Here is a 13,931-nt window from a genome sequence, read left to right on the forward strand (position 1 = left end):
GGGGAAAGGGATAAGGAGAGCGCCTCCCACCCACTGTGTGATGATGAGACATGCAGAAACTAGAGGAGAGGGGAAAGGGAGGTAGGAAGAGATGAGGAGAGCTCCCCCCCCCCCCCCCCACTGTGTGATGATGAGACATGCAGAAACTAGAGGAGAGGGGAAGGAGGTAGGAAGGGATGAGGAGAGCTCCCCCTCCCACTGTGTGATGATGAGACATGCAGAAACTAGAGGAGAGGGGAAAGGGGGGTAGGAAGAGATGAGGAGAGCTCCCCCCCCACTGTGTGATGATGAGACATGCAGAAACTAGAAGAGAGGGGAAAGGGAGGGAGGAAGGGACAGGGAGAGCCCCCCCCCCACACTGTGTGATGATGAGACATGCAGAAACTAGAGGAGAGGGGAAAGGGAGGTAGGAAGGGATGAGGAGAGCTCCCCCCCCCACTGTGTGATGATGAGACATGCAGAAACTAGAGGAGAGGGGAAGGGGAGGTAGGAAGGGATAAGGAGAGCTCCCCCCTACCCACTGTGTCATCACATGCAGAAACTAGAGGAGAGGGGAAGGGGAGGTAGGAAGAGATGAGGAGAGCTCCCCCCACCCACGGTGTGATGATGAGACAAACAGACACTAGAGGAGAGGGGAAGGGAGGTAGGAAGAGATGAGGAGAGCTCCTCCCACCCACTGTGTGATGATGAGACAAACAGACACTAGAGGAGAGGGGAAGGGAGGTAGGAAGAGATGAGGAGAGCTCCTCCCACCCACTGTGTCATCACATGCAGAAACTAGAGGAGAGGGGAAGGGAGGTAGGAAGGGATGAGGAGAGCTCCCCCCCCCTGAGTGATGATGAGACATGCAGAAACTAGAGGAGAGGGGAAGGGGAGGTAGGAAGAGATGAGGAGAGCTCCCCCCACCCACGGTGTGATGATGAGACAAACAGACACTAGAGGAGAGGGGAAGGGAGGTAGGAAGAGATGAGGAGAGCTCCTCCCACCCACTGTGTGATGATGAGACAAACAGACACTAGAGGAGAGGGGAAGGGAGGTAGGAAGAGATGAGGAGAGCTCCTCCCACCCACTGTGTCATCACATGCAGAAACTAGAGGAGAGGGGAAGGGAGGTAGGAAGGGATGAGGAGAGCTCCCCCCCCCTGAGTGATGATGAGACATGCAGAAACTAGAGGAGAGGGGAAGGGGAGGTAGGAAGGGATGAGGATAGCCCCCCCCCCCCCCCCACTGTGTGATGATGAGACATGCAGTAAGTAGAGGAGAGGGGAGGGAGGTAGGAAGGGATGAGGAGAGCTCCTCCCCCCCACTGTGTGATGATGAGACATGCAGAAACTAGAGGAGATGGGAAAGGGAGGGAGGAAGGGACAGGGAGAGCCCCCCCCACTGTGTGATGATAAGACCTGCAGAAACTAGAGGAGAGGGGAAGGGGAGGTAGGAAGAGATGAGGAGAGCTCCTCCCACCCACTGTGTGATGATGAGACATGCAGAAACTAGAGGAGAGGGGAAGGGGAGGAGTGTTCCCTCACACCCAGTGTGTGAAGAGGGCGTCAGGTGGAGAGACTGGAGGCGAGAGGAAGAGGAGATACCGAAGGAATGAGAACCATTCCCTCCCCCACTGTGTGAGAGACTGGAAGTGAGAGCAAAGGGAGGTAGGGGACAGTGAGGGGCGCCCCCTCCCACCCACTGTGTGAAGAGGAGAACATGTGGAGCAAGAGGAGGCGGGAGGAAGGGTACGAGGAAGATGAGGTGAGCTCCAAGGAAGCTCCAGTCCCTTCATGAACCTGCTGGGAAGCTCCCTTCCCACCATGAAAAGAGGACATATGGGAACTTTACGAGGCATGGGGGAAGGAAACCGATGGAGGAGGAGGTAAGAGGCAGCACTGGTTACCTTCTCCGACGCCAGCTGGTTCAGGAGGTCTTCCATCTCTTTTTCTCTTTCGCATAACTGCAACTGGAGACGCTGCAGAAGACAAGAACAGCTTCAACATCAAGACCAAGGCAGCGGGCACACCAGGAGTAAGAAGCAGGTAGAGAGCTTCATGGAAGGAGTAAGACAAAGGCAGCGGGCACACCAGGAGTAAGAAGCAGGTACAGAGCTTCATGGAAGGAGTAAAACAAAGGCAGCGGACGCACCAGGAGTAAGAAGCAGACTAGAGAGCTTCATGGAAGGAGTAAGACAAAGGCAGCGGGCACACCAGGAGAAAGAAGCAGACTAAAGAGCTTCATGGAAGGAGTAAGACAAAGGCAGTGGGCACACCAGGAGTAAGAAGCAGATAGAGAGCTTCATGGAAGGAGTAAGACAAAGGCAGCGGACGCACCAGGAGTAAGAAGCAGACTAGAGAGCTTCATGGAAGGAGTAAGACAAAGGCAGCGGGCACACCAGGAGTAAGAAGCAGACTAAAGAGCTTCATGGAAGGAGTAAGACAAAGGCAGCGGACGCACCAGGAGTAAGAAGCAGATAGAGAGCTTCATGGAAGGAGTAAGACAAAGGCAGCGGGCACACCAGGAGTAAGAAGCAGACTAGAGAGCTTCATGGAAGGAGTAAGACAAAGGCAGTGGGCACACCAGGAGTAAGAAGCAGATAGAGAGATTCATGGAAGGAGTAAGACAAAGGCAGTGGGCACACCAGGAGTAAGAAGCAGACTAGAGAGCTTCATGGAAGGAGTAAGACAAAGGCAGTGGGCACACCAGGAGTAAGAAGCAGACTAGAGAGCTTCATGGAAAGAGTAAGTCAAAGGCAGTGGGCACACCAGGAGTAAGAAGCAGACTAGAGAGCTTCATGGAAGGAGTAAGACAAAGGCAGCGGGCACACAAGGAGTAAGAAGCAGACTAGAGAGCTTCATGGAAGGAGTACGACAAAGGCAGCGGACGCACCAGGAGTAAGAAGCAGACTAGAGAGCTTCATGGAAGGAGTAGGACAAAGGCAGTGGGCACACCAGGAGTAAGAAGCAGATAGAGAGCTTCATGGAAGGAGTAAAACAAAGGCAGCGGACGCACCAGGAGTAAGAAGCAGACTAGAGAGCTTCATGGAAGGAGTAAGACAAAGGCAGCAGGCACACCAGGAGTAAGAAGCAGACTAGAGAGCTTCATGGAAGGAGTAAGACAAAGGCAGTGGGCACACCAGGAGTAAGAAGCAGACTAGAGAGCTTCATGGAAGGAGTAAGACAAAGGCAGTGGGCACACCAGGAGTAAGAAGCAGATAGAGAGCTTCATGGAAGGAGTAAGACAAAGGCAGCGGGCACACCAGGAGTAAGAAGCAGACTAAAGAGCTTCATGGAAGGAGTAAGACAAAGGCAGCGGACGCACCAGGAGTAAGAAGCAGATAGAGAGCTTCATGGAAGGAGTAAGACAAAGGCAGCGGGCACACCAGGAGTAAGAAGCAGACTAGAGAGCTTCATGGAAGGAGTAAGACAAAGGCAGTGGGCACACCAGGAGTAAGAAGCAGATAGAGAGATTCATGGAAGGAGTAAGACAAAGGCAGTGGGCACACCAGGAGTAAGAAGCAGACTAGAGAGCTTCATGGAAGGAGTAAGACAAAGGCAGTGGGCACACCAGGAGTAAGAAGCAGACTAGAGAGCTTCATGGAAAGAGTAAGTCAAAGGCAGTGGGCACACCAGGAGTAAGAAGCAGACTAGAGAGCTTCATGGAAGGAGTAAGACAAAGGCAGCGGACACACCAGGAGTAAGAAGCAGACTAAAGAGCTTCATGGAAGGAGTAAGACAAAGGCAGCGGGCACACCAGGAGTAAGAAGCAGATAGAGAGATTCATGGAAGGAGTAAGACAAAGGCAGTGGGCACACCAGGAGTAAGAAGCAGACTAAAGAGCTTCATGGAAGGAGTAAGACAAAGGCAGCGGGCACACCAGGAGTAAGAAGCAGACTAAAGAGCTTCATGGAAGGAGTAAGACAAAGGCAGCGGGCACACCAGGAGTAAGAAGCAGACTAAAGAGCTTCATGGAAGGAGTAAGACAAAGGCAGCGGGCACACCAGGAGTAAGAAGCAGATAGAGAGATTCATGGAAGGAGTAAGACAAAGGCAGTGGGCACACCAGGAGTAAGAAGCAGACTAAAGAGCTTCATGGAAGGAGTAAGACAAAGGCAGCGGGCACACCAGGAGTAAGAAGCAGACTAGAGAGCTTCATGGAAGGAGTAAGACAAAGGCAGCGGGCACACCAGGAGTAAGAAGCAGACTAGAGAGCTTCAAGGAAGGAGTAAGACAAAGGCAGCGGGCACACCAGGAGTAAGAAGCAGATAGAGAGCTTCATGGAAGGAGTAAGACAAAGGCAGCGGGCACACCAGGAGTAGGAAGCAGACTAGAGAGCTTCATGGAAGGAGTAAGACAAAGTCAGCGGGCACACCAGGAGTAAGAAGCAGACTAGAGAGCTTCATGGAAGGAGTAAGACAAAGGCAGCGGGCACACCAGGAGTAAGAAGCAGACTAGAGAGCTTCAAGGAAGGAGTAAGACAAAGGCAGCGGGCACACCAGGAGTAAGAAGCAGATAGAGAGCTTCATGGAAGGAGTAAGACAAAGGCAGCGGGCACACCAGGAGTAAGAAGCAGATAGAGAGCTTCATGGAAGGAGTAAGACAAAGGCAGCGGGCACACCAGGAGTAGGAAGCAGACTAGAGAGCTTCATGGAAGGAGTAAGACAAAGGCAGCGGGCACACCAGGAGTAAGAAGCAGACTAGAGAGCTTCATGGAAGGAGTAAGACAAAAGCAGCGGGCACACCAGGAGTAAGAAGCAGACTAGAGAGCTTCATGGAAGGAGTAAGACAAAGGCAGCGGGCACACCAGGAGTAAGAAGCAGACTAGAGAGCTTCAAGGCAGGAGTAAGACAAAGGCAATGGGCACACCAGGAGTAAGAAGCAGATATAGAGCTTCATGGAAGGAGTAAGACAAAGGCAGCGGGCACACCAGGAGTAAGAAGCAGACTAGAGAGCTTCATGGAAGGAGTAAGACAAAGGCAGTGGGCACACCAGGAGTAAGAAGCAGATAGAGAGCTTCATGGAAGGAGTAAGACAAAGGCAGTGGGCACACCAGGAGTACGAATAACAGGATAATGAGATGCACGAGAGGAGTAAGACAGAATAAAGAGATGCACGAGAGGAGTAAGACAGAATAATGAGATGCACGCGAGGAGTAAGACGGAATAAAGAGATGCACGCGAGGAGTAAGACGGAATAAAGAGATGCATCAGAGGAGTAAGACAGAATAACAAGATGCATGAGAGGAGTAAGAGACTAGGAATGTGCAAGAGGAGTAAGATGGATTAAAGAGATGAAGGAGATAAAAGTAAGACAGAATAAGGAGATGCATGAGAGGAGTATGACGGAATAAAGAGAAGCAGGAGACGAGTAAGAAAGAATAAAGAGATGCATGAGAGGAGTAAGATGGAATAAAAAGAGGCAGGAGAGGAGTAAGACAGAATAAAGAGATGCACGAGAGGAGTAAGACGGAATAAAGAGATGCATGAGAGGAGTAAGACGGAAAAAAAAGAGGCAGGAGAGGAGTAAGACAGAATAAAGAGATGCACGAGAGGAGTAAGACGGAATAAAGAGATGCACGAGAGGAGTAAGACAGAATAAAGAGATTCACGAGAGGACTAAGACGGAATAAAGAGATGCACGAGAGGAGTAAGACGGAATAAAGAGATGCACGAGAGGAGTAAGACAGAATAATGAGATGCATGAGAGGAGTAAGACAGAATAAAGAGATGCATGAGAGGAGTAAGACGGAATAAAGAGATGCACGAGAGGAGTAAGACGGAATAAAGAGATGCACGAGAGGAGTAAGACGGAATAAAGAGATGCATGAGAGGAGTAAGACGGAATAATGAGATGCATGAGAGGAGTAAGAGACTAGGAATGTGCAAGAGGAGTAAGATGGATTAAAGAGATGAAGGAGATAAAAGTAAGACGGAATAAGGAGATGGAGACAAGTATGACGAATAAAGAGAAGCAGGAGACGAGTAAGAAAGAATAAAGAGATGCATGAGAGGAGTAAGACGGAATAAAAAGAGGCAGGAGAGGAGTAAGACAGAATTAAGAGATGCTTTAAATGAGTAAGACAGAATAAAGAGATGCACGAGAGGAGTAAGACATAATAATGAGATGCACGAGAGGAGTAAGACATAATAATGAGATGCACGAGAGGAGTAAGACAGAATAAAGAGATGCACGAGAGGAGTAAGACGGAATAAAGAGATACATGAGAGGAGTAAGACAGAATAAAGAGATGCTTTAAATGACTAAGACGGAATAATGAGATGCATGAGGAGTAAGACATAATAATGAGATGCATGAGGAGTAAGACTATGCCATGGTAAAACCGGTCTTGCAGTGGTAAAACCTGCCAATTGATTGAATTACAATTTAAATCTAAACCTGGGATGATGAGGCAAAGTATGGGCTCATAACAGAAGTATCTGAGTGGAACAGTGGTGTCACAGCGGGAGCATGCACACTGGCAGGCAGGATCTATCCATGTCGAGGTAGAAGAAAACAAAAGCACACATTCGAAAGGACAATCTGAAATTCTGGAGGAAAGGTATTATTTGATGAGGAATAAGGTGTTACTTCTCAGGATAGCAACGGGTAGGTGTGTGGGAGAGCAAAGAGCAGTGAAAGGACATAAGCGGTCACTCCAAGACGCAAAGAAACATACAAAGGGTCCAAACCACAGAGAGATTCTGAGGAAGAGAGAAGCAAAAGAGACGCAAGGCAGAGTGCGAGACTAAGGGACAGGGAGAGACATGCATGAGATCAAACCACATAAAGGCTCCAGGATAGAGAGAGAGATATATGCAGCGAGTGGCTCAAACCACAGAGAAAGAAGCAGAAAAGACACAAGCAATGAGAGAACATCAAGTAAACTTGAGAGGTACTAGACGAGCACACCCAGACAGACCCCATGACGGGGAGAGACTCAGGAGGGGTCCAAGCCACAGAGACTTTGAGGCAAAGACAGCAGCGTACAAGATACAAGACATAGAGCTGACCAACCCACTGACGTGCCAGAGACACCAAGAGGGAAGACACAAGCACAAAAACCCTTGGGCATAGAGACATCCTCGTTCAAACTGAGAAGGTTTGGGGGCAAAGGAAAGGTTTGTTTTTGACTCTGGCATCCTCTTTAATGGGGAAAGAAGCAGTAAGCAGCTCACCGTCTTTTCAGAGTCGCAGCATGAAAGCTTCTTCAGCAAGGCTTCCTTTTGTTCGACCAGGCGCTGTGTCTCTTCCTGAAAAACAGAAACAGAAGCTGAGGAGTCTGAAATAGACTCTATTCTGCACACTGACCAATCAGACAAGAGCAGGAGCACACAAGCCAAACCAATCAGACAAGAGCAGGAGCACACAAGCCAAACCAATCAGACAAGACTATGAGAGGACTACTCTGACCACAGCAAAAAGTTCGCTCACAAAACCTCTATACAAGGTAACAGAAAACTACTTACAATACTGGATCCTAAAACTGACCAATGAAATAATAGTCCTGAGATTTCCAGCTACAAGGCTGAACCCCAAGAATGGAACAATACGAAAAGATCAGATGAGCTCATCATCTCCTGACCTCTGCAATAGCAGACCTATCAGAAATAACTACATCTCAGGAGCTGGGCAATCACAACAGTTTCCCAGTCCAATAAGCCATTACTTCTGCTTCGACCAGGAAAATATTATTGTAGGAGATAACAAGCTTTAAGAGGACAACATCAAGTAGCTGAAAACTTTAACCGGCAGCCAGAACTCTCCAGCCGTGAACTGACTGCATTACAGCATCCGATCAATCAAATAAAAAGCACAGGAGGTCTTACACGGGCAGTCACCAAACTATGGTGAGGTCCTGCCAGGCAGGACTGGAGAGAACACGATGCTAATCAAGATAGTCATACCAGGAGGAGCCAAGCCGGCGACCGAGATGGCCGCATAGACGCTCGGCTCCGTGAGCCCTCTCACCCCGCGCATACATCCTGGCAAGTATCCCGAGCCGTAACGGCATATTTAAGTAGGTGAAGGAGAACTACCACTTACTGTCTGCTCCTGAGGCTTCTACGTGCGGCGGACCCGGAGATACATCCCGACTCTTCTGAGGCCCTCGCGCTGCTGGGACCGGGGTGTCGATTGAGAGGAGCAGCCGGCCGCGACTGCGACAACAGCGGCCACTGGTGGTGGTGAGGAGTCGGCCGGAGGGCGCCAGTGAATTGATGGGCCGATGGCGGCAGTGACGACCCAGTCCACTTAACGGAGTGCCTCGTGGGGCTGCGTGGCAAAGCAGGGTCGAGGGGGGTGCATGATATCTGGCCCCCCTCCCCAGTTCTGTGTCCGGACATAATCAAGGACTACCCCCGGAATTGGCGGGCGGCTCCCGGGGGGCGGCAGGGATTTTGTTTAGCCCTTTGGTGACTCTTCTCCGGGGAGCCTGCCTTGCATTTTTGAGTCCCGGTTGTGAATCCTGTAGCGCCCTGGTTTGGGGCCCGGTCCCTGTGGTGAGGTGAAGAAGGACGTGGCCGGATCGGCTAAGATGGCGGCGGGCGCCCCCCTATGCGGACCACATCCAGGTCACACAGCTGCCGTGTGGATGAGATCAGGGGACTGGCGGCGCGAGAAAGAGCCCACATCCAAAGATGTACTGGCTGCACTAACGAACATGCACGAAACCCTGGTCTGTAATGCCCGGGACTTGGGAAGAAGGATGGCCGCCATTGTTGTCCCGCCGTTCCACGCGGGCACAGTTCGACCTCAACGAAGTGCCGACATGGCCCCCTCTGTGTCCATGCGGAGTGCTCCAGCTACACCAAGTTTCCTGGAGCCGCTGAAAGACCCGGCTCCTGCTATCGCCCTAGACAGCATGGTGGTGCATGCGAGTGTCTCTTCGGGGCACATGTCTACTTGGAGGCTGGGGAAACCACGCCGATCTATTTTTTGGACTGCCCCGGTGCTGTCTCAGCGCTTGCCGGGTTTTGTGACTCTCCCTCCTTGGATGATGAGACTGCGTTCGGCCTTGGGGATGTTCTCGGGGTCAATGTCGACGCAAATGGATTTCCGCCATACATGTTCGGGTGGATCTGGGTTGCTGAAGTCCTATGAAGCGGTAACTCGGCCGTGCTCGCTCGGATCACTTGGACCCTCCACGCCGCTCTGTGTACTGATTGATAAGTGGACGTATGTTGGTTCCATTGATAGACAAGGCCAGGGATGACATCGCCCATAGTCTAGTGGACTTCTTGTTGGCTGACGGTACTTAAGGAACATTCAACCGGGATTATGAGGCTGGTTTGGACGATGAATGACGTTCTCCATGGATGTTCTGCTCTTGTTTTTGGGATGTCTCCTGGGCGCGGGGTGTAGGGCGGGGCCGGGTGGTAAGATCGAGGGCCCTCCTCCACTTTTTTCTTCTCTTCTTCTTTCTCCTCTTTTCTACATTTCGGGTCTCCATTAGGGCGACAGGCACGCTGCTAGGGGGGGTAGGCCGTGGCCTTCTGCAGGGGTGCAGAGTGGGGGGTAGGGGGGTTGGGGTTTGTTAAATTGTCCGTTGTTTGTTTCTATGGCCCTTTAGTCTTTCTCCTTTAGTGTCGTCGATCGTCATGTCTTCTACAATACGTTTATTGTATTGAGGGGTGGGGTTGAGCTTTGTTACGTAATGGGCTTGCGCCTACATTTATCCTGATTTGATTACCTTTTCCCCACTGCTTCAATTGTATTTGTACTATTTGTGGATATCCTGATTTACGCTCGCTATTGTGGGACTATGTATGGCTGTACGGCACTTACTTTTAGTTTTTCCTTTATTATAAAATGAACCTTTATACTCATGCATTCAGACCTGTACGCCCCAATACAAGTTGTGTCCTGGGCATTGTAAGACCCCGATTTTCGAACTGCTATAACTTTCCACATTGCTCTGCTGTACTTTTGCTCTGACTAGCGGCCGGCCGGGGTTGTTGTAGGCCCATACTTGTAATTGCTTGAAGTAAAATAAAGGTTCTCCCAAAAAAAAAAAGATAGTCATACTAGCTGATCATGGCAGGACAGAACGGCAGGCCACCAGTTTTGTCAACAAGAGCAGAGACAACCCATTCTTTGGGAGCAGGTGACGCCCATGAACAAAGTCCAGTCTGTCAATGAGAGCAGACACACTGCAGACTTCAGAGCGAATACAACACAGACCTTTCCTTAGAAGCAACTATAGCCCTGTCCAGTCTCTCGGAACAAATCCCACATACCCTGACTTGAGGACCAAACCGTGTCCCACACTAAGGCTAAGGGCCTGCTTAGATCTCGACGGACGGTCTACTCCGTCACTAAGGTGACACACAGCCCGTCGGCCGAAATATGAATCCCATTCTATCCTATGTCATTTATATCTCAGCGGACGGGCTATCCGCCATCTTTGTGACGGAGTAACCCGTCAATCGATATCTAAATCAGGCCTCAGTTTGTGGAGCTGATGATCAACAAGTGAGACTAAGCCCTCCTTTAGGCAGGGATTCTTAAACGTATGTTTCTGACAATCACATTAGGATAAGGCGTCAGCTGCGCCGACAAGCAGACCTAAAAGGTTGTTCACCTCAAAACATGGCCCAGGGGCAACCACAGAGCAATTCTTCAAAAGCCAATCCCTTTTGTGAAAACAGATGGTCCCACAATAAAAAACATACTAAAATCCAAAGACACAGGAGTCATAAGGAACACTATATGTGTAACGGCCACGGGAAGGTTACCAGGCTCGAATGTCCTTCCGGCTATTCGATATCCTGACATGCCCTGGCTTAGGAAGAAGGGTCATTCCAGTCATTGCATACATGTTACAACAAAACTTGTCTAACGGAGAGGAAGTGGATGATCCTGCAAGTGAATGAGCCTATGAGGAGCCTGACTTGTGCATACTTTTTTTTGTTGTTTACATTTTTTCATTGAATTTTAACACTTTAGATACAGTGAATCATGGAAAATGTTTCCGATCTCAAGGTACATGCATAGGCAGACAGAGATATTTTGTAGCATTCCGATGTACATACGTGAATGTTTTCTCTCATAGCTGTCATACTATATGTATACAATCCCAGCATTATACATAGGTTGAGGTTATCAGTGTGAGACTTATGGGTCCTGGGATATGCTTGCTAATCAAAATCTTGGTGACGGAGCTACGTCTGCCCAAAGTTCTCAAGGGAGCTCAGAGCATGCTGCTCTAGTGGGTGGGTAACGATCCCGGTCCCTCACCGGTGTTATCTGACAGATGGTTTGTATTCGAAACTAAAAACCTGGGTGCTGAACTGGGGTACTGATGTGGGATCAGCGGGGAATGACTTGTGCATACTTGATACAATGTGTGTGAATGTGCACCAGATAAAGAAGTGCCACAGGACAAGGATAACTTGTGGCAGAAACACAGTGGGCATTACAGCACTATAAACGCTTGATAACACGAGGCACAAGGTGCAAAACTACAAATAAATGGGCCCAAGACATGCCCAAGACCAAACACCTACAAACACCTACTCTGAAATGACTCCTACATACTGAGCTCTTCTGAAAGAACTGTTACATACGACGCTCCATTCTAAAACAACTCCTTCATACTACGCTCCATTCCCTAAAATGACTCCTACATACTACGCTCCATTCTAAAATGACTCCTGCATACTACGTTCCATTCTGAAATGACTACTACATACTACGCTCCATTCTAAAACGACTCCTTCATACTACGCTCCATTCTAAAAGAACTGTTACATACGACGCTCCATTCTAAAACGACTCCTTCATACTACGCTCCATTCTAAAAGAACTGTTACATACGACGCTCCATTCTGAAATGACTCCTGCATACTACGTTCCATTCTGAAATGACTACTACATACTACGCTCCATTCTAAAACGACTCCTTCATACTACGCTCCATTCTATAACGACTCCTTCATACTACGCTTCATTCCCTAAAATTACTACTACATACTACACTCCATTCTAAAACGACTCCTTCATACGACACTCCATTCTGAAACGACTCCTACATACTACGCAGCATTCTGAAACAACTCCTACATACGACACTCCATTCTGAAACGACTCCTACATACTACGCTCCATTCTGAAATGACTCCTGCATACTACGTTCCATTCTGAAATGACTATTACATACTACGCTCCATTCTAAAATTACTCCTGCATACTACGTTCCATTCTGAAATGACTACTACATACTATGCTCCATTCTAAAAGAACTGTTACATATGACACTCCATTCTAAAACGACTCCTTCATACTACGCTCCATTCTAAAACAACTCCTACATACGACGCTCCATTCTGAAACGACTCCTACATACTACGCTCCATTCTGAAATGACTCCTGCATACTACGTTCCATTCTGAAATGACTACTACATACTACGCTCCATTCTAAAAGAACTGTTACATACGACGCTCCATTCTGAAATGACTCCTACATACTACGCTCCATTCTGAAACACCTCCTACATACGACACTCCATTCTGAAATGACTTCTACATACTACGCTCCATTCTGAAACGACTCCTACATACGACACTCCATTCTGAAATGGCTCCTACATACTGCGCTCCATTCTAAAATGACTACTACATACTACGCTCCATTCTAAAATGACTCCTGCATACTACGTTCCATTCTGAAATGACTACTTCATACTACGCTCCATTCTAAAATGACTCCTGCATACTACGTTCCATTCTGAAATGACTACTAAAATACTACGCTCCATTCTAAAAGAACTGTTACATACGACACTCCATTCTAAAACGACTCCTTCATACTACGCTCCATTCTGAAATGACTTCTACATATTACGCTCCATTCTGAAACACCTCCTACATACAACACTCCATTCTGAAAAACGACTCCTACATACTACGCACCATTCTGAAACAACTCCTACATACGACGCTCCATTCTGAAACAACTCCTACATACTACGCTCCATTCTAAAACACCTCCTACATACGACACTCCATTCTGAAACGACTTCTACATACTACGCTCCATTCTGAAACACCTCCTACATACGACACTCCATTCTGAAACAACTTCTACATACTACGCTCCATTCTGAAATACCTCCTACATACGACACTCCATTCTGAAACTGCTTCTACATACCACGCTCCATTCTGAAACACCTCCTACATACGACACTCCATTCTGAAATGACTCCTACATACTACGCTCCATTCTAAAACGACTCCTACATACGACACTCCATTCTGAAACAACTCCTACATAAGACACTCCATTCCGAAATGACTCCTACATACTGCGCTCCATTCAAAAATGACTCCTACATACTGCGCTCCATTCCGAAATGACTCAAACATATTACGCTCCATTCCAAAAAGACTCCCTAGATATTACACTCCATTCTGAAATAACTCCTACATACTGCGCTCCATTCTGAAATGACTCCTACATACTGCGCTCCATTCTGAAATGAGTCCTACTTACTACGCTCCATTCTGAAATGACTCCTACATACTACGCTCCATTCCGAAATGACTCCTACATACTACGCTCCATTCTGAAATGACTCCTACATACTACGCTCCATTCCGAAATGACTCCTGCATACTGCGCTCCATTCTAAAATGACCCCTACATACGACACTCCATTCCGAAATGACTCCTACATATTACACTCCATTCCAAAAAGACTCCTAGATATTGCGCTCCATTCTGAAATAACTCCTACATACTGCGCTCCATTCTGAAATAACTCCTACATTCTGAAATGACTCCTACATACTGCGCTCCATTCTGAAACGGCTTCTACATACTACGCTCCATTCTGAAACACCTCCTACATACGTCACTCCATTCTGAAATGACTCCTACATACTACGCTCCATTCTAAAACGACTCCTACATACGACACTCCATTCTGAAACAACTCCTACATAAGA

General features: G+C 48.3%; 1 protein-coding gene across 4 annotated transcripts in view; it reads right to left on the minus strand.

Moving 5' to 3' along the window:
* Positions 1-13,931, minus strand: part of ODF2 (outer dense fiber of sperm tails 2) — a 417,376-nt gene that overhangs the window by 44,228 nt on the left and 359,217 nt on the right. For all 4 annotated transcript variants that reach the window (XM_086924894.1, XM_086924895.1, XM_086924892.1 and 1 more), the window contains 2 exons: positions 7,158-7,232; positions 1,888-1,959 (listed from right to left, as the gene is read on the minus strand). In XM_086924894.1, the coding sequence (XP_086781020.1) occupies positions 1,888-1,959; positions 7,158-7,232 (147 nt within the window). The remainder of the gene's footprint in view (positions 1-1,887; positions 1,960-7,157; positions 7,233-13,931) is intronic.

The sequence above is a fragment of the Lissotriton vulgaris genome, chromosome 5, assembly GCF_964263255.1.
Source record: "Lissotriton vulgaris chromosome 5, aLisVul1.2, whole genome shotgun sequence".
Classification (NCBI taxonomy): domain Eukaryota; kingdom Metazoa; phylum Chordata; class Amphibia; order Caudata; family Salamandridae; genus Lissotriton; species Lissotriton vulgaris.